A 21,753-nucleotide genomic window follows, 5' to 3' on the forward strand; every position below is an offset into this window, starting at 1 on the left:
AGTGTTGAATATCTCTCAGGTCACGTTATGTTAAGTTACCGTCACTCTTGTCTAGTGTCGTCTTGCACTTCCTGTTTTGTTTTGAAACTTTCCTTTCCCTCTTGTTCCAGGTCACTTAACTTCCTGCCTTTGTGTGTTTTCCCGCTTCTGTGATCGTCTGCCCCGCCCCTGATTGTTGTCACCTGTGTCCCCTTACCTCATGTATAAATAGTCCTGTCGCCCCTTGTCTTGTGCCAGTTTGTCTTGTAAACTTAATCAAGTGTATGTTATTTTGTTAATGGGTAATTTTGGATAAAAATATCTTTTTGTCTGAACGTCTCTTTTTGAGTCGAGTATTTTGGACCCTGTGTTTTTTTTTGTGCCGTGGTTCGTGACACTGACTTTACTGTGCAGGTCATAATTCCTAGAAAACTAGAACTTATTTTACAATATTTAATGAATTGAATTGATGGTATGTACTTGAAGTAAAATAGGATGTTATTGCAGATGTCCAGTGAGTTTTTATGCAGCAGTGTTCAGAAAAAAACTTGCATCATATTAGCAGCGGGGGAGATGAGAGAACTGAATGACTGTTGGCAAACTGACACATCGCTGATCTGAGTACTCATCCTACGCATCACATTTCAGCTAAAGACAGCTGCCGATGCCCATCAATGGCCCTAAATGTAATGCTGTTTATCACTATTATTGTGTACTGGTACAGCAGATGGGTAAAGAAACAGTTAATTCAGTCACATATTCATAGTCCCAAAGCAACAATGTAACAGTCGGCATTTTTTACTGATGCAACTTAACATTCCACCCTTTTTAAGTTCAGGGTTTCCAATACCGGTTGTTACCTCTGTAACCCTTTTAATGTGTTTAATGAATGCAAAAATATGATCCTTTTCCTTCCTGTTCTCAAATCCAACAAAGCTACCCAGAACCGTCGGCTTTGCACACACAAGGATTTGTAAACTATTTATATCATCTTTCTTTTTTTGGCTTTTGAAAAAAATGTGTGTAAATGTATTTATTAATGTATCCCAGACACAACATATTTCAAGCCACAGCAGACGTCCTTTCAGGACAATAAGTCCTGAAGGCTCTGCCAGCGGGTATAAACCACAGCCAGACATATTACAGCATGAGTCAGTGTATTACCTTAAAGCAGCAGATGCATTCATAAACAACACAGACCAGAGTGTGGGATCAGTTGCCTTACTGCAGCACTGTGTTTTTAAGTAGTGGTAGCATAGGCAAATCTGACGTGATTTGTTTATTTGGGGATTAGATGTGCCCAGAGTGCTCTCTAAAATCTGGATTAAAGACGGATGTGCGTCACACAGGAAGATTGCCTCTGATACATTATTCTTGGAAGCTATGACTGTTTTCAGTGAAGCTGCTTCTTAGCCATTGCTGTCATTAGAAGACAGAGTGGAGGAGCTTGACAGCATTGTGGCATCAAATCCTTACATTCTGTACTGGTGGTCCGATCTTCAAAGTAGTTATTGAGGACTCGACATTGAAATGTTTGAAAGAATGTCTTTATTTATGAAATTTGCTCTGAAAGCATTACATTCTGAACATTTTCTGAAAATGAAGGTAGAAGTGATGTTGGTTTGGAAGCTGACAGATCTGCAAGCCTGCTCTTTTTTCTTCTTTTGTTTTTTTGCGCTGAGAAAGCATCTGACTTGCTGTTATGAGAGTTTCATTCCAAAATGATATGTACCATTAAAATAAATATATAAAAATCACATTTACTTTTGGCAAATGATTGCTGCCATGAAGCTAAAGTGCGACATTGGTTAATGAAAAGATTATGAATCAGGTCGAGACCTTGGCCTTAAAAGAGTAGTTTGACATTTTTCACTTTCTTGCCGAGAGCTAGGTTAAAAATTCAATAACACTGTCATATCTGTGCAAGAAGTATGGAGCTAGAGCCCAGAGGTGGTTAGCATAACTTTGCATAAAGACTGGAAGCCACACCTGGGAATCACCTCAGATTTTCTAGCCAAGTCTAGCAGGTCTGGTGTTGTGTTCACTGGCGGCTGCCTCCTCTGGCTCGTTCATTATTAAAGTAACACCCAGAAACAGAAACGGCATATGAACACAATGTCAAGCTTAATGGCTACAGTTTGTCTCTCCCCAAGTTTCTTTCTTACATTTCTGTTTGAGTACTGATTAAAGAAACAAGATGCAACACAGTAATCAGTGAGCTCTGGAGGTGCTGCTGGCAGAGCAGGTCAAGACGTTCTTCAAGCGTCCAGTTTTTATGCTCAATTAAGCTGGTTGCCTCCATGGTTCAGCTCACATGAGATTAAAGTACATTTACAAGTGAAAATTACAAAATGTCAAAACTACTCCATTAAAAAATGGCTATTTTTGATGGTAGATTTTGCTTTTGAAATACTGACTGGTAAACCAGTATTGTGGAGTGAAACTGTAGTACTTGTGATGAGTGAAATCACAAATCACATGTAGAAATACCTTCTAGTTTACTATTTACCTATATGATTAAATGCTGAATTGGATGGAACCCCAGCATAACTATGCAGTCACTCATAGTTCTAAAAAAAAGAAATACAGCCATTAAACCATGTTGATGTATAAAAAATGTTCACTTAAGGCGGTTCAAGTTGGTTACATCACTGGTAAAGCTTTCCATGTTTTTAAGTCCTTCCTAATAAATATACACAGAGTATTCCACGTCTGTAGCATGCTTCAAGCAGTTCCTGTACAAGCCCTGTTTAGTGCATCTTGGCCAACTTCAGGTATAATGGCACATGGATCTATTGCTACACTAAAAATTAATATATAAATATCAAATAAAAGAAACTCAGCGAATGAACAAGCTGTCAATACATAAATAAATAAGACTTCTCAGCAACAGTGGTGTGTGGAGTTTAGTCCTGGCTTTATAGGACGCTTCAGTCTGGTAAATGCCAACAGTAGTCCATGAGTCACATAGGGGGCAGCAGCATTTACTGTCACTTTAATTGAAATGTTGTCACTGTAGTAGGAGCACCGTTAAGGGAAGAAAGCCTGGTATTTAACTCACTTACTGCCTCATTAGCCATCTGCTCTGGACACTTTTAGTTATGTGACTCAGTCAGATCCAACAGAGGCAATAGTAGCCAAATGATCTGCTTTTATTATTTTGATAGTGTGATCATGAAGATAGAGAACTTCAGAGAGGAGTGGTGTTTAGAAGTCTAGACGGGGGCTGGTTGCACAAAGTTTTGACTGGCTCAGATCTGACAGTCTAAATTCAGATAGGCCTATATGTTCTTCAGTCGTGAAAATGTGAAAGCTCTGCTGATCAAAAGCCTATATTCATCACACTGACACATGAGACTTGATTAATGAGGAGTTGATGGAGACCAAACCAGAGATTAAAGGAGAGTAAACTTTGACTAATATTGGTTGTGTTGCCAAAACAAAAAGGATGCTGATATTGCTCTGTGGAGCTAATTCGCCAAAACCATCGTTATAAGGTGACGAGATGACCGTGGTTTGTGTTTTTCAGCTTACTGTGAAGATCCTCTGTAGTTTTGTTCAAGACCTGTATTTACCACACGCTTGTGTAATTTATTTAGCAAATCAAATAGATGTGATGTTGTTGGCATCATCTCCCTTCATAGCTAGCTACCTACAGCAGATACAATCATGAACAGCGACAGAAAGGCAGTCAGAAAAAAGGCGGCCAGAGTGGACGCAGCGGTACATGATGTTGTAAGTCAACTTACAGAAATAACTACTATATCGTGTTTTTTCACATTGTGAAAAGCATTACAAAGACATTTAACAAAAACTTCTGTGATGAGTGAAGCAGGGAAACATGATATATTAAAATAAGTTACAAACAAGCACCAAAAGATTTAAAATATCATAATATCTGGTAGGCAGTCACCTATAGAAATAAAATTAGAGTGGACAGACATTCCAGGATGGTTAGAGTGGTGGCCATTTTTATGTGTAGCTTTTTGACGGTCTTGGTTCAAGTCACTGAGGTGAGGTTCTGCAGTAACAGCCAGACAAGCAGTAGTTGTACAATGTCGGTGACATTTCAGTTAAGTTGTGGCTCGCTAACACCAGGACACACAGACGTTGATTATTATGAATGTGATTCTAGGCCGAGGCTACATGATGAGCACCAACGGGGGACAGACAAAAGGAAAAGATTGTAGTGGACGATAGACCGAAACCGAGTTCTCAAACTAGTGAGTGTGACACACTTTAGTGCCCCACTGTCACCAAAACAATTAACAACAATCACCTTTTTCTGTTGAACTAGTCAAAGGACCACGGGAAACTGTTCAATGTCCGTTCTACTCTCATTCTACTTCTATTCTGTCATCTCTGTTTTGGAGTGGGCATATTGATAGTTGGCAGATCTGAAGAGTCAACAGTGATACTGTTGTCATAGCCTCGGGCATCTGGTGGCTGACTTTATATATTTTTTACTTTTGTACAACTTGCATTAGACTAGTCAAGGAACACAACTTGTGCAACCATCCCCACGAAGTATGATTGGGGTAAATATGAGCTTGTGATTTAATTATGTAAAGGAGGAGAAGCTGTATAAGTGGTCCAGTCCAGCAGTGACAGGGGAGTCAGAGTTGGAGATATTCACACCCAGAAGTCTCTGATATTCTTTAGCCATCCTGACAAACTCGTTGCTCTAGCTGAACATGCAGAATGGAAACAACTGTATCTGTTTTCTAAGGTCAACGATAAGATTTCATAGTTTTTTCTTTCACTGCTACAGTTTAGGGTTAAATGCACACACTCAGCAGTACGCACACCAGTAGATCAGGTTAAATAGGATGTATGCGCCAGGGAAGATCATGCGAGAGTAGGTGTCGATTGCGTGGGTGTTCTGGATAATCCGGAAGCCACGGATGCCCTTCTTCTTGGTCTCAGTGGGCTCGTTGTCCAGGGAGAGATGCACCACCATTCGCTCCTGTTTTTCCGACGCATCCTCAGGCGCAATGGAGGCCCTCGTGTACCCTGCCAGGCTGTTGGCGTCCGCCTCGCTATACGTTCCGTCCAGCATCATCGTCCTGGCGTGGGACATGCCACAGGTGCATGGGAGTGCCTGGGACTGGGCAAAAGAGAGGAAAGGAATCAAGATTGAAAAAGAAGTTCAAAGCAACATTTGGAGACGTACACCATTTCTTAAAAGGTCTCTTTACCTGTTCTCTGGCTTTTTCTCTGAGCTTCCGGTCTTTACCGTCCCTCACAGTCGTCAGGTAGTTGACGGCAGCGTATTCAAGCACAGATAGGAAGACAAAGACGAAACTGACCCACAGGTAAATATCCACAGCTTTGATGTAGGAGACCCTAGGCATGGAGGCGTTGACTCCAGTGATGATGGTGGACATGGTGAGCACCGTAGTGATACCTGAAGCACACAGAACATACAACCTCATGTGAAATTTGAAAATTAATTTCCTTGTAATTTCTGTCTTCCAGTACAGAGATAGCTCTGGACAGTTGCAGCGCCAGACATTTTCTTTTGCTGGTGCTATGAGGTTGCTCCACTTTTCAGTGAGGGTGCTCTGAAGGATTTCCCATAATGTGATGGTCCCCACAGTTTAGTTTCTACTGCAACACCCCAACACACGCACAAACACGCTCACACACATACGCAGTCTTCAAGGGGGTCTTGAAAGTCGAGTCAACATGTTATTTATTTTATTTATTTATCCTTTATTTAGCCAGGAACATCCCATTAAAAGATCTCCTTATCCAGGGAGTCCTGATCAAGATGTCGTTTTACACTAAAACAATTTCACATATTAGAAAATATACAATACATGATAAGCAGTACATGGGAAATAGTAAAATATGAGATATAGGCCATATTTGAGATATCAAACACCATGCATTTGTTACTTCAAGGCTGGATTACGGCAACTCATTGTTATCAGGTTGTCCCAAAAAGTCAGCAGCACATGTATTGACAAGAACAAGGAAACGGGATCATATTACTCCTGTATTAGCTGCTCTGCACTGGCTCCCGGTAAAATACAGAATAGAATTCAAAATCCTTCTCCTAACTTACAAAGCAATTAATGGTCAGGCTCCAGCATATCTGAAAGATTTCATAGTACCTTATAAACCAACTAGAGCATTGCGCTCCCAGATTGCAGGGTTACTTGTGGTTCCTAGAGTCTCTAAGAGTACAATGGGAGCCAGAGCCTTCAGCTATCAAGCTCCTCTCCAGTGGAACCAGCTTCCAGTTTGTGTTCAGGAGGAAGAAACCCTCTCCACATTTAAGAGCAGGCTAAAGACTTTCCTTTTTGATAAAGCTTATAGTTAGGGCTGGCTCAGGTTTGCCTTGGATCAGCCCCTAGTTATGCTGCTATAGGTTTAGACTGCCGGGGGACACCTCCCTGCTCTCTTCCTTCTCTTCCTCTCTCCTCCTTCTCTTCTTGTCTCTTCTCTCTCTCTATCTGTATGCATTTATGTAAATATATGTTACTAACTCATCATCCGGGGTATCATCCCCGGAGTGTCTGTCTCTCATGTGGCAGGTTGCCACTGATAAAGTTTACGTCAGGATCAGGAATCGTGGCTGCGCCTGCTGACCTGGTCCTGCTGGACACCGGGAAGCCTTTTTGACATTATCCTGGATTCATCCATACTTTCTCTTTTTTTTTGATCACAACATAATTTCTGTCAAATGTTGTATTTGTACTATGTTGTTTATCTGTCCGTCCTGAGAGAGGGATCCCTCCTCAGTTGCTCTCCCTGAGGTTTCTAACATTTCCCCCTTTTCATTATGGGGTTTCTTTTAGGAAGTTTTTCCTTGTGCGATGCGAGGGTCTAAGGACAGAGGGTGTCGTATCCTGTACAGTCTGTAAAGCACACTGAGACAAATGTATAATTTGTGATATTGGGCTATATAAATACATTTGATTTGATTTGATATCTATAACATATTCCAGTCAAGGATTATGTAAAACAGCAACATATTTCCTTCAAGGCAGTTTGTAAAAGACTGTGAAAGGTGTTCAAAGGAGGGAGGACTTGTAAGGTAATGGTATATCGCAGCTCATTCCATGCACAGGGAAGAAAAGGAAGTCTTACCAAGCTCTGAGCGCACCCTGGGGACATTTAAAAGAATGTTGTAGTTGCTGTTGTGAAAGGATAAACACTTTGAGGCTGTAACTCCACTTAAAACCACACATTGTTGTATTACATTTCTGTGTGTACAGATTAAACAAGCGAGTGTCAGTGTGTTATTACCTTTAGAGGTATCTAGAAATGTCTTTTGTTTTATTTCAGACAGAGCCAGTCCTTGCTTCCAGTCTTTATGCTAAGCTAGGCTAACCATGTCCTGAGTCCAGCTCCATACATAACGAGGACATGAGATTAATAATGATCTTCTCATCTCGTTGTGTTGAATTTTCCTTTACCGGTGGGATTCCTTCTGGAGTTGTCCTGTACTAACTGGATTGTGCTCTCATGTCTCTCTCAGGTCACTGGGATGTGCTTCGGACACACATTAAATTCAAACAGTCAGGATGGTTATTGTGTTGCATATCTTCTTACCTAATGAGACTCTGGCAGGGACGGCCCTGCGGTCGATCCAGAAGGACACCCAGGACAGCATGACCATCAGAGTGGCAGGGAAGTAGGTCTGCAGCAGGAAAAAGAAGATGTGACGCCGCAGAGTGAAGTTGATGTACAGACGGTTGTACCAGCCTGGAGACAGGGAAGAAGTAAAATATAGTGAACGTTTGCTGTCAGAGGTCAGAACAGAAATGATGTGCTAAAGTTCCATGATAAACACAGAGCCAGAGGGGAAATTAACTGATAGGAATCTGGATGGGCAAATAAATCCAAAACAAACCAAACAAGGAAGAAACAAAATAACATCTGAACAGAGAAAACATTTATGATAGCAGAGCAGAGATTCAACTCAGCCAATGCCAGACTGCAACATCAGGGCCTGATTAACCTGTCAGCAGTGGGCTGAGGGCCCCTAATGATTCCCCATGTGTTGCACCATTTAAGCATAATTTCAACAGAAATATTAATGGTAAAATAAAATTGACACGGGGCCCCTGGACAATACAAGATTAAGTACATATGACGGAGTCACATTGAGGTCCTTTCCACTTCCATTTCTATTAACCAGTTAATATTATTCCGTACTAATTGCAACACAGTAAACCTGAGGTCTTATGGGCCCAGAGGAACAGTCACCATGTTTGGCCAGTGGGTAAACCAGCCTTAAATAAAATATTTAATATGTAAAACACCACTCAGCGTTTGTTTTGCCAGTCTACCTGTGCTGCTGTAGAAAGCCAGTCTGGAGCTCGTGTGAAACTTCTGGATGAGGAACTGAGACAGAGAAATCCTGTCGTCGGTGCTCAGGGACTCATCACCGCTTTTCCAATACAGCATCAGGTCTTCATCCGTGTAAGCATCTGAAGGACAGAGAGCATGAACGTGAGTGTGTTAAAGGGGTGTGGCACCGGTGTTGACAAAAACTTGATATTTAAAAAATGAATTGGCAGATTTTTTGTTTATCAGTTCATCTGTTTGCCTTTTGACTTTCCATTGTGTAATTGTTCCTTTTGTGCGCTTTCAGACAGTTATGATTACAGACTTTCTCTCCACCCAAAATTACAGATGAATTTCACTGACAACATTAATATAATCTTTTTTCTATAGATATCGCAATATAGTTATTGTGAATTTATTTGGCCACAATAATCATGTATTGAAAATCTGAAATCAAAACGATGATGTGGAACATGCACTTACTCATAAATAAGACTATAGTAATGAAAATGTAATTAATAACAGTCAGTGTGGTGCTGAGTCAGGAAACAAATATTCTTTGGGGCTTTAATATATAGTAGCACTTTATTTCACTGTATGCATAGCATTAGAGTGGAGTGTCAGGGCATATAAATACTTACAGCTCTCCAGCTCCAGTGTGCATGTCTGCGAGTCTAAAGGGAAACGACTGAAATCCATGTTGCACGCAGCAGTAACTGTAACCCTGGGGGGAACAAGCAGAGAGTTAACATCACCAGCTCTGTGCATGCTGCAACAAGGCCTGCCAAGTCTCATTGGGTCAGTGTGAAACAACCGTGTGATGGCAGAAATGTGTGTGTGTGTGTGTGTGTGTGTGTGTGTGTGTGTGTGTGTGTGTGTGTGTGTGTGTGTGTGTGTGTGTGAGGGGGGGGGGGGGGGGGTTCCTGCTGCTACTGTCCTCACCTCAGGCTGTACAGGACGTGACCATCAGGGAAGACCCGCAGCATGATGTTGTCAGTGGTGGTGTCATGGATGAAAGACCTCTTGGAGTGGACGAAGAACACATCAGGCACCCAGATTTTCTTCACCAGGCGGCCGTCAAAGGTCATGCTCTTGTTGGTGGAGCTCGGGAAGGCCAGCCTCTCGTCCTTCCAGTAGTGCCTCAGATACAGGGTCATGGTGAAGTCCTGAGGGAGCGGGGGAGGGGTGACACAAACACAAACAGCCGCTGGATTAAGTCTCACTACGAGGACTCGACTTGCTTGCTGCCTCTGGTTTATGGAATTCCTCTGGGATTATAGTGCTGCGACACGTTGCTGCTGGATTATATAGAACATTATGACTAAACATACACGGTGAAGAGAAGGGTAGAACATATGTTAACTAAGCTTCCATTGGTCCTAGATTACCCTTGTCTTCTTGCCTCCTTCTCCCTGTTGCTATGCAGGCAGGAGTGGCCCTGTCTCTGCAATACTCCCACGCCCCCCCACCCGGCTATAGAGATCATCCTCTATGCCACTCTCCTCATGGCATTACATAAGACCAGATCAGTGTGGAATAATGGCTGCAGCAGCTCATTGTACACTTGGCACTCGCCATAAAAGTACCTTTGATGTTGCGTAAGAAGAGTTCAGGGGCATGTCGGAATGTCTCCAATGAGTAATAACTGTAATGTGCTATACATTTACTAATGAGATGTTTTCAAATGTTGTGATCTAACGTGATAAAAGAACATGTATATAACTGCCAGCATACAAGCTATTTTAAAAGATAATTAATTGATTTTGATTTACCTGAAAGCTGAATCTCGTAAAGCGAGACTATGGAACTTTTGAAAGAAGAAAAAACACATTCTGTCTGGAATGTATCACCTGCTCTAGTCACCGTGCACGACACTCGGCTACAGTCTTACTTGTTCTGGTATAACGAGGTTATTATGGCTAATGTTTGCTAACCTTTGCAAATGTATATAGAATTGCTGTGTAGCTGTCTTTATGACTCTTCTCTATTTGTGCTACTGTTACATTACATTTGAGCATTTACCGTTGATAGTTGAAGTCATTAGCAATGAAACACACTGGTGACTAACATTACCTAATAGAAAGCCAACTTTAGATAGATATTGCTGCGTAGCAGTCAGTTCACTGACTTTATGACTCTTCTTTACTTGTGCTAGTGTTACATTACATTTTAATAACATCGGCCTGCTTTAAATTACAAGGCTGGCTGAAGATATTCTATACTTTTCTTCTCGTCATCAAATCAATGTGCAAACTCAAACCAACAATCCATCATTTAATAATTGTGTGTCTGTCAAAGCCTGATACATCTTCTTCCACTGTGCCAGAAAGCTCCGATGCAAAAACCCAATAAACGAGCCACTCTGTTGCACATGTCCCTTCATTACCATGAACACACACGCTGCAGTTTACTTTGACTCATTCTCACACACACACACACACACCGCCGGTGTAAGTGAAAACTCTACAAACAGTTGTAGCACAAAGTTGTGTGCTCTGTGTGTGTGCAGCCTTAGCACCAACCTTTCTCTCCTAAAACATCCATTCTCATACATCCAACCTAACACATGTATCTGTGAATGAATGAACTGTTACTCAAAAGCAATCTGTGATACAGTGTCTGCACATGCTGAAAACTCCCAGTGTGACACTTTTATTATGGAGTGTGCTTGGACAGATAATGTTATGGACTGCCCTTTTCTTTTAGGAAACTACTGAGCCTTGAAACTTGTCACTTTTTGGATAAGCTTGCAAAACCATAACATAAAATGTATGCGATTTTTGCTCCTTGTACTGCAACCCCGGCTACATTTACCTGCAGATTTTCAGATCATAACATTATACTTGAAAATATGTAACACTAAACTAAATAATACTAATAAAAGAATGATATTTAGATGGACTAAATGATCTCCTCAGATGGAGGTCTGTATTCTGCAATCAGTGAAGTATTTTAGCCCAAACGGGTTTACAAGAATATCCATTTCCATCTACAGAGCTGTGATACAAAATATACAAATGATATGAACACATGAATAGTATATTCAGTATGCCTTCATACTTTACAAGCATCAAATGAACTGATCTGTTTTGTGCATTATTCAGTTTGCCTAATTTCCTACGCTTTGATAATAAAATGAGCCCATACTTTGCCACTCAGTCCAACTTCTCATTTTCTTAAAACCAAAATAATTTGGCATTTTTGTTCTGCATGCTTAGAAAAGTGCATGTATGTTATCATGCACGTGCACGGACTGAGACAGTCAGGGAGCTCGCTGAAGCGTGCACTGCTACTTACTGCAAAACCACCATCCGTGTGTAATACCGAGTGTTTAGGGAGTCCCTTCCCCTTCCATTCACCCTTTCAAATCTTGTGTTTGCTAAAGCGGTTTCCTTCTTAATGAAACAGCAAAAGATTGTTTGCTGTGTAACTGTTTGGCATCCTGCCGCTTTGTGATATGACATAATGTCATTAAGAGCAGCGATCATCTGGAATCATTCATTTTTTCTCCCTCTGTTCCAAAACAATTAAATACACACTGGGATTCAAATTAAATGTAATCCTTGGTCGTCCTTGGAAACGGGAGCTTACACAACATCAGGACGACAGTTTTGGATCCAATTTCTGGTTCCAGGACAGAAGGTTGATTTAATTACATTACTCAACATTCAGTCTGAGTTTATGTAAAATAAACAATTCCTACCATTGAGCTTTCATAATCTGATTCTGATTATCCAACTGAAAACAACAGCTGAATGACTAAAAGGTTACATTAATCTGTCAGTTCAAAGCCCTCCCTCTAATGCAGAACACATATATCTGGTAAAGGACCATTTCAAACTTCAGCCTCTGGTGTGTTCCAAAGATGTTGGATTGAGAAGAGACTTAGTCGCTGTTGTGCTCATGTGTCCATCCTCGTGCTGTTAATGGAGAATGTTCCTGCCTCATTAGCTGCTTTGTCTGAGGAGAGCTTCTCCCCCATGTGTTGAAGCAGTCGGAGCTCATTTGTTAAAGTCAGCAAATTCCATGACAGCAGACTGAATCTGTCCCAGATTTACTGGTTATATTTGCCACCAGAAACATAATCCACTGAAATAGTAGCAATAATAATGACATTTTATTTCTACTTCTTCTATAATCTCATTACTTTGAGTTTGTGTTGGCCTTTACTTTCAAACCTGATTGAATATTAAGTTAGAGACAGCTTAAGTAATCCTCTATTTTTATGCCCAAACTAAATCTACAGTATTTCAATGATTTATTTTTCAGTATCTGCAGCAGATTTCAGTTCTTTTTGCAGTCAGATTACAGCTACTACATTATTTGTAATCCATGTTCTCGATAAGCTTACTGTGTGTACCGTATGGCATTTAACACATTTAAGCCACTTACCATGTCTACCTCTGATATGCTGTCCAAACTCTCCACCTGAACATCCACTCCAACCGGGACAGCTGGACCTGCAGAGACATATCACACAGATTAGTTTGCTGCACATACCGAATATGTCAAATTCACTGTTCGTACTTACGACAAGTAATGTAATATTATATTACCCAGAAATCAATTCTTATATGACCCACGTAATCGTGAGCCAGGACGTTCAGGGCTGCCCCTAAGGGAGGTGGGTGACGTAATATAAAAAGTGCCGTGGGGTGGTCGAACAAACACAACTTTCACCCAAGAGAGCGCTGTTCATGAGTCAATGTTCACTTATTTAAACGTACTTGTGTTACGTAACCTACGTACTTATCAAACATACTTAGGCCCAAACCACAATCTTTTCCAAAACATAACCAACTAGTTCTGCACTACAGGCGCACTGATCACTCGTATTGCTGGACATTTATAGGAAAACAAAAATGTAAAAATCCCGTTTCATAAGATATCATGTATGAGGCTTGCATAATAATTTAGAAACTGGACGGACTGATTTCAATGATGTCTCATATTAGAACCACGTAGATGTAAAGAGTATCTCCTGACAGAATGTTGATATTGGACAATAGCCTGGATAACTGTCAACAATAATGTGCTTAATGTATAAAGACAACCATTTTAAAACTATATCTTCTGCACTGACCACTACAGTAGGGATTTGGTAAGGAAAATATTGAGGTTATGGCAAATAAAGTGTTGTACATGGCTCCCTGCATCGAACCATGTGCTGTGTGTTTGGTGTCTGAACACGTTGACACGCTGATGAAGAATATTTACCAACAGAAATTAGATGCAAACATGTCACGTGATAGAAATATGATGTCAGATGTAATGCAGTCACTGTCATGATCTCTCATCAGCTCATCTTGTCTCCTACAATAACAAGATGGCGTATCCTGCCAAACCATGACTAATAACGTGCATTAAACACATCACGATATTCTCATATTTGCATTGCTTCGCTCATTAAGAGGATTATTTTCAAGTGCCCAGTTTGGGATTTGCAGTGAGATGGAAGAGTATACTAGAAGCCTTCTCATCAATAGCAAAAACCAATTCACACACCCTTCTGTCACACCTAAAGGCACATTGACTGCTGTAGTATTGTTAATCTGAGCAGCAGTAAGGGGGCCAGCCTTATGTAACTGGTGGCACAGCAAAGCTGCTACCTGGCATGGAGGATATCAATTCACACCAAGTTCCAGCTGTCACCAGAGTGTCCTCCCTACTCTTACTCACGCCATATGTCGCATATCACGTGCCAGATTCAGCAAAGCCTGAGCACCTGCTGACATTTGACCTCAGTGGACGTAACACCAGACACCTGCTGAGAAAAAGCTTGGACCAGCGGTGCTTATGGAGCTCCATCTCTGCAGCTGGCTCACAGGAGGTTACAGCCAGAACCCATTCTGAGCTGAACTGCACTGCGAGGACACAGAAGTGGTAAAAAAAGATCTCTCCAGAGGAGGGATGTTGCTGTGTATGTTTCCTATTTTCTGTGCTTTAATGTTCAAAGTGTTGGATACAGATTGAGGCTGAAGAAGTGTGTTCAGGCTGGACGATCAGGCGCACATGAAATGTCCTGCGTGTGGGTTTGCCAGAAGATTTCCGTTTGCTATTTTGAGCTGACAGCATCAGCAAATTATTCCACGTCACTGATTATCAGATGAGACCAATGAATGCGTCACAGCGATGCCCCACATCATAATTCCTGTTGGCCCTTGCAGCCCTCAGTAGCACTTCCGTGTGGCCTGTTTTCAAATGGGGCATGAAGCAAGAGTGCGCCAGCCAGTGTTCTGCCCCTGACCTTACAGTGCCACAACACTGAGTATCAACTTCACTATAAGTCAAAGTTAAAACGAATAAACAGTCTGTTTATGGGCACATGCAGAACAGACATATTAATAGTTTCGCAGTTCTGCTTTCCTGAACCCCAACGGCTTCATTTAACAGCACGTCTTCCTCTTTAAAATGGAATTATCACCAAAGCACAGAAGTGAAAACAAAAGCACATAAGCCATATGCATTCACAAAGTGACATAAACATTTTATTAGCAACATGTGGGGGTTTATCCAGCTACTGAATTGTTCATCAGGCTAATTATTTGAGTCAATGTGTATGTAGACTTTCCTTTCTCCCTGTGGATGAAATTGTATAATGTGTCTAATTAAGAAAGTTACAATTGTAGGCTACGTAATGATGATTAATCTAAGAAACGCAGAATGTCAGTGTTGGGGAGGGACTTTTATTTTGATGGGTACCAGCAGATGTTCAGGCATATTAAAGTCTAAAGCCTAAAATGAGGTAAGAGGGGAATATTTCCCTTGTGGAGCCGTTTCTTGAGTTTTTCATCCTGTTTGTACGACTCTATGCTAATCTAATGAAAATTGTGTTTATGAGCAGGCATCTAGCAAAGAAAGGTAGAAATAAAGGGCGAGTTCCTCCATTAAACGCCTGAAGAGAAAATGAGCTGATGGCCCCCCTGTTCCCCCCGCTCTCCTTCAGGTGCTCATTATGCACCGTGCACACCACAGTCTACACTTGGCAGCTTCATCATAATTTGCCAATAATAAATAAGACATTCCCCAAGACAGTACACGTCTGCTGGAAGTTTTTAGTGCGCAAAAAAGATTTTAGGTCATTTGATCAACAATTGATATAGAATATTTCATGTCGGGCCCGTATACTAGTGACAGGATTATGTCATAATCATCGCCCTCATCATTTCTGTTGGTATTGTGATTTAGTGGCACATATTTTCTAACAAGTTGGCCACAAACCAACTTGCACAATGATTTAAAGATGTCCCAATACAACTGGACATTTCTATATCTTTAAAAAAGATAAAAATGTGGGCTTTTGGTGAAGGATGTTAAGCATCTAAGTATATAGAATGCTGCTGGAATATGGGCAAATAAATCCGCCTTGGGTGCCCTGGTGGTCTGGTGTCCATGTCCTGGCTGAGAACTCTTCATTTCCTGTCCTCTCTCTACTGTCCACTATCTAATAAAGACATCAAATAGCCTGAAAATATTATTTGAAAAACTGCTGCAGCCTTTTAAAAAGGGAAGAGATTTCATCTCATGTATGTGAAGTACTGAGTTCTCTATTTTAAAGTCTTTCACCTGTAAAGATCCTTTAAATGAAACTACCTGAGAAGGAAAACTCCCTCTTTTGTTGGTGAAGCCAGTGCAGCCAGTGACTTAACAGGATGGGGATAATCTGCGTGAACTACAGCTGAAATGATTAGTCGATTGTAAAAGTAAAAAAATACCACAGAAGAAAAATTGGCAATTATTTTAATAATGGATTAATCGCTTTTCAAATAGTGAAGCAATTACAATATTGTCCTGCTTGTCTTTGTCATATATCATCACTGTAAACGAAACATTTGGCGTGTGCCTCTGTGACGTTGATGTTGACCATTTATTGACACTTTTTTGACATTTCATAGAAAAGTATCAGCAGATTAATCGATAATGAAATGAATCATTACTTGCAGCCCTAATGTGAACCGACCCGTCGGCTTTTTGCTCCAAACTGATACTTTGTAACTTTTGCTTGACACATCCTCATTTGGCCGCCTCAGCGTGGAATGGGAAGGGTCTGTCCGCTTTAACCACCGTAAACTAGTGGTCATACCAGACCAAGTAAGGCTGTAGCAGGAAACCCCCCGCAGTGTACGGAACAAGGCTTCATTGCTAATGGATTTAGCTTTTTATTTGTTTGAGAAATAATGCTTTATATTGTCCTTTTTCAAAAATGACATAGGCTAGCTTTAAGGTTTGCCAGACACATAAACCTGTCCATCATCCTCCTCACACACAACACAGCTGACCTGAAACTCATCAAAAGCTTTTAGAGAAAGTCACATTTCTCAGATTACAGCTGCACTTTGCAAAGAGTCTCATTTGTTCTTTAACTCTGTGACACTTTCGCAGATGGAATTGTGCTGTTCGACACGTGTCTCGGATAGAGGGAGAGAAACACCCTATCCATTCCACCTAATGATGCTGGACTGCTCCTCTTTTCATGGATTAGCAACTGTAATCCACGGTTGGTTTACCCTGGCTACATTAGACAGCATTAGACGATATACTGCTAAGGCTAGAAAGAAATCCAAGTGAAAGGATGCATTTGGGTGAAATGAGCGGAAAACATGTTGTGTCTTAAATGCAAATATGACTAATTCTTGACAGGTCTATCCACCCCATCGGATGATTCTTAAACCCAAGGCAGACAGGAAGGAGGAGCTCCATAAATAGATGTAGCCAGAAAATCACAACTTCATGTGATGACAAATATTCCATCCAAAGAAATGTCTTCTTCCCCTCAGCTTCCTGTAAGTGTTGTACGTGTCAGGTAGCAGTAAAGGAGTACCAGTGGGAGCAGTGCAGGTGCTCTAATTAGGAGCTGTATCAACATTCAAAGCTCCACCTGCACACTATTGATAATACAAACCTCATCCACTGTTGCTCTCTGAGGCATACTGTAGATTCTTGACAAAGCAATTAACATTTCTCTATTCAATATTGTTCTTTGGGATGTGGAGACACAACAAAACAGTTTATTGTGTATATTTGGACAATGCAATGCTCCACAGTCTGGATTTGTCTGATAGTGACCCGGGGATTTCTCCTGTCCCTACACTGACATCCCCATTGAAGCGTCACAGCGGCGTTCTCAATAACGTTCCGGAAGCTGCCGTGTAAGAGGCTTTCATTAGTAACACTGCAGTCACTCCTTTTGAAGCCAGGAGGAACCACAGCAGCTGCTGCACACACACTTTCTCCTCAGCCAAATGAAAGCATGGCAGTCTCACAGGCAGCAGCAGGGCGCTTACACGAGTCAGATTTTGATGATGTTTGAATAAGACGATCACATTCATCTTCTTCATCTGCAGCTGCAGATGCTGCCTGCACCGGCAAACAAAAGCTGACAGACGCAAGACAAAAGGTGGTCCTCAGTGGGATCCACACCCCCATCTGTGGCTGCTACTGTAGTCCCAGAGAAGCATGACATTTACAGTGGGACCTTTCATTCTGCTCGCCACCTCCTCCTGTGCTGAAGCAGGACCTGTTTATGCTAAATACCAGAGAATGGGACACTTTCAACAAATAAGCTTCTTATTTTTAATTGCCTCCCCAAATCCCAGCAGCAGTACCATTGTCCTGACATTCAAGGTGCAAAGCAAAGACACACACATCGCCCCTGTTGACTCGTGCTTCGGCCCACTACAGGACTGATCAGGGTCAGTGCTGGAAGATACAAACAATCAGAGGCCACAAATAATGGCCAAAGGTACAATTTTTACAGCATGACCTCAGATCAGCCCTGTGTCAGAATGTATTTACAGTGTATAGAACCTGCTGAGGGTTCCTTCCCTTTGTCTTTAGCTTGGGGCTGTGAGCATCACTTCTCGCCTATTTCTATTCTCTTTAGGTTTGGCAGCCGAATGGAAAATAAAACCCTTCTGCTTTCCGTCAGTGCGGCATCAACATTCACTTCACACTCGGGTTCAACAAAGGGTGAACTTCATCTAATCCTCTTGGTGTGTGACATCATTCAGAACACACACATGATCACTGACAACAGCGACATGTCTCCTAACAGCATGTTTCCACTCCCAACTCGTCACATGCTGTACGGACGCTCGGTCAGGACGCCTTTAGCGACATTATTCAACGTGCAGGGTAGTCCGATACACTTCAACACATGCTTAACTTTGTGAATTCAGACAAAACTACTTGATTAGGGTTAGGAAAAAATCACAGATGGGTTCAAATAAGTACGCTGGTTATGTAACTTAAGACACGTATGGAAGTTACATACTAATTTATGTACGTAAGTAAAAATAAATGAACATGAATAGCAGTCTCCAGTTAGAAGTCCTGTGTTTGGTTGATCCCACACCCCTTCTACACACTTTTTCACTCTTTATACTACTTCACCTGACCTCTTCCTCCCTTCATAATTACTACGGCCACAGGCAGCAGACCTGCACATGCACAGCTGAAGCTGGCGGTGTGAGTGGAGCATCATAGTTGGACGCGTAGAGCCACTCACCAAGCTGCAGTATGTGACATGTTGGAAGTGGTTGCTCATAAAGATCATAGAGCTTACCTGCGAAAGCGGGCCTCATGGTGAAGTCATGTTCGTCTATGCGCAGAAGGTGGCTGGTCTTCAGTTTTCGGGCTTTGGTTCCATCCGCAACCTTCTTCGACAGAGGACTGGCAACAGGCAAGCAGACACAGAGGAGAGGTGCCATTAGAGTTTGCTGACTGTTTCTTTATCAAACGTTACTCAAACAGGAGGAAGTAGTGCATTTGTTGGGGACTATTTTCAGCACATTTGGTGCTCTAATGAGAGTTTGTGGCAGCAGGACGGTGTATGTGAGATTAAGTCAAAAATAAACTACAGTGTGTGTGGTCATGATAATGAAGGAACACTGATGTGCTTTCAATAGTTTTGGACAACAATGGAGCTCTGTGACACAGAGGAAGAAGATATGTCAGGCTTTCTTAGTGGGATGCATTCCTTGTTGGTTTTGGTCTGCACACGGGACTCGATGACAAGAGGAAACATGTAGAATATCAAGTGGCGCGAAGGGAGGCTACTTCATAATAAAAGTCACACTTAACAGGTTCTTTCTGTGATTTTAATTTTAGGTTTGTTCTGTAAATTTACATTTAGCAAAGTTCATTTGAAAACCTATTGGCTGAAGCGTCTATGTAGTAGTGCTGAAACAATTAGTTGTTTAATGAATTTACAGAGAGATAATTGGCAACATATGTGACTCCTTAATTCATCGTTAATTATTTTCTAAGCAAAAATGCCAACATGATCTGGTTCTAGCTTCTGTGATAATAAATGACATATATTTTGATTGTGGACTATTGGTTGGACAAAAAGTGCATTTGAACAGGTCAATATGGACTCTGGGGAAGTGAAAGACTAAAGACCAAAGGGGACAGGGGAAAATAATAGGAATATTAACCAATAATGAAAGTTAGCAGTCCCATTAATATGCAGGGCACCTTTTGAAAAATGGAATAAAACTCCCTGGTACTACTACTACTAGGCAAAGACGTAAAATCCAATGTTTTGCTGGTACTATAAATTCATGCAGGCTACAAATCTGCTGCTGCTGAGGGGTTGATCCTGTTTGAAAATAACAGAAGTGTGACAGTCAGGGAAAACATACCAGCCACACAACAGGTTTAAAGCGAAACCTCCTGAAACCTCTGCACCTGAGTCCCCCGGTACCCTCAAGGCAATCCTAATAAAGAATTCACCTGAAATAACGTGCACAACACTGGACCTCAGGGAAGAATTTTCTTTGCTATTGAGATTGTGAACACACGCGCAGTGAAGGGCAGTTCTCTGGCTGCCTTTTACGCGCTGTTTGGTTCCGAAAAGAAACTCCCACATAGAGGTGTGAAGGCTCGTATTAGCCTACATCCACACTAATACGTTCTCGATTTAAAATGCATAGCTTTATCTGTTTACCCCCAACCTCACTGAAGAATGATTCAGGCTGGAAATGACTAGGAACATGTCTTGGCCATGCGCAGACTGCATGCAAATGTTGACATTCTGGATGTTCTTTTAGACTAAGTGAAGGGCAAATCCACAAAGCTGCTGCCTCCCGTAAATCTTAACTGTCAAACCTGATATAGCTTGTGTTCATTAGTCTGTTGCACCGAAGCACAAGTGATTTCCCTCGGTTTATATTTGCCCTATGCTGATCTCTGAAGGTCAGAGTTCACATCTGAGTTTAATCAAAGTCAAATAAAAAAAATGTTTTCAGTACTTACTTGCCTGGCTTGTGACTCTCCGCCGGCGCAGACCACCGCTTTTTCCGACTTCTGTGTTTCCTGCACTCTGCAAGCAGGATCAAACATAAAACTAAAAACAGAAACCTGGCGTAATACGGCATGATGAGTTCAAAAGTCCCGCAGCGAGTCAATGAGTGACGCCTTCGGTTCGCGTGCAGGACGCTCTGTGCGCGGTACCATCTTCCTGTCAGAGGCAGCAGGGAGAGTGTGAGAGTCGAGCGACTGCGGCGAACAAGTGCGCCGGCTGCTTTGCAGGAGAGACGAGATGGTGAAGTCTGATCAGCGCTCTGATTGGTCTTCAGCCTCCAGAGGAGCTTTTTCTGGCTCAGGAGCGCGCAGCATCAGCACCACATGCTGCGCGCTGCAAAGAACAACACAGAAAGAAAAAAACATGTCCCCCCTGACGAGTCGTTTAGAGGCAGAGCCGCTGCTGAGAGGAGGCAGTTTGTCCTCGCGGGGAAACAAGAAAGAAAAAGAAAAAGAAGAGGGAACATATTCCTGCTACAGTTTAGCTTCTTTTGAGATTTTCACAGATCGGAGACAATCTAGACAAAATGTAAAAAGGAGTAGGCTACTTTGCTAGTTTGCTAAAAAAAAAAACTAGCCTATTTAACATTATTGTAAAAGAAAGTGCTTGAAAAAGGGAAATTATTTAATCTCATTTAGAAAATGATTTTGTTACTCAATGGCGACTGCATGTTCATGTTCATGTTCCTTCTGACAATATTGTTTGCAGTGTCAGTCAGTGTAAAGGCTTCCTCTTAAACTGAGTATACATGTTGAGGACAAAGCATGCCAGCTGCTGCTGACCGCACCATTTCATTTGAGCGCCCTCACTTAGGAGGGATCACTGTACTTGATGTTTTAAAATAAGATGGTGATGGCTGATTGTTTTTTTCCCCTGACCTTTGCCCTCCATCATACAGTCGAGAATTATAGCTCTGACTCCTTACATGAGCTTTAAACTTCAGTGTTTGTGGATGCTAAGAAACATCCGGTTCCCTCACTTGAAGTGTTTTTGATCTCAAAAGATTAAAAAGTATTATCCAGTCAAATCATGTTTTCTAGATGACGGACAGATGAATGCTCAGAGAATGACGAGTTTCAGCAACAAGCACAGATTTCCCTCTCCTTAATTAAAAAGGTGGAAAATTTGGATGTTTTGGGGATGGCTAAGAAACTGTGTGAGAGATC

General features: G+C 41.6%; 1 protein-coding gene across 1 annotated transcript; it reads right to left on the reverse strand.

Moving 5' to 3' along the window:
- Window positions 1-1,519: 1,519 nt before the first annotated feature.
- Window positions 1,520-20,660, reverse strand: LOC115003822 (gamma-aminobutyric acid receptor subunit rho-2-like). Its single transcript, XM_029425756.1, has 9 exons — window positions 20,539-20,660; window positions 18,845-18,951; window positions 12,673-12,740; window positions 9,223-9,446; window positions 8,922-9,004; window positions 8,283-8,423; window positions 7,543-7,695; window positions 5,178-5,386; window positions 1,520-5,086 (listed from the first exon to the last, which is right to left on the reverse strand). The coding sequence occupies exons 1-9, from the start codon at window positions 20,658-20,660 to the stop codon at window positions 4,772-4,774; spliced, it is 1,422 nt and encodes a 473-aa protein (XP_029281616.1). The 3' UTR covers window positions 1,520-4,771.
- Between the last annotated feature and the right edge of the window lie 1,093 nt (window positions 20,661-21,753).

This window comes from Cottoperca gobio, chromosome 24 (assembly GCF_900634415.1).
Source record: "Cottoperca gobio chromosome 24, fCotGob3.1, whole genome shotgun sequence".
In the NCBI taxonomy this organism is placed as follows: Eukaryota; Metazoa; Chordata; class Actinopteri; order Perciformes; family Bovichtidae; genus Cottoperca; species Cottoperca gobio.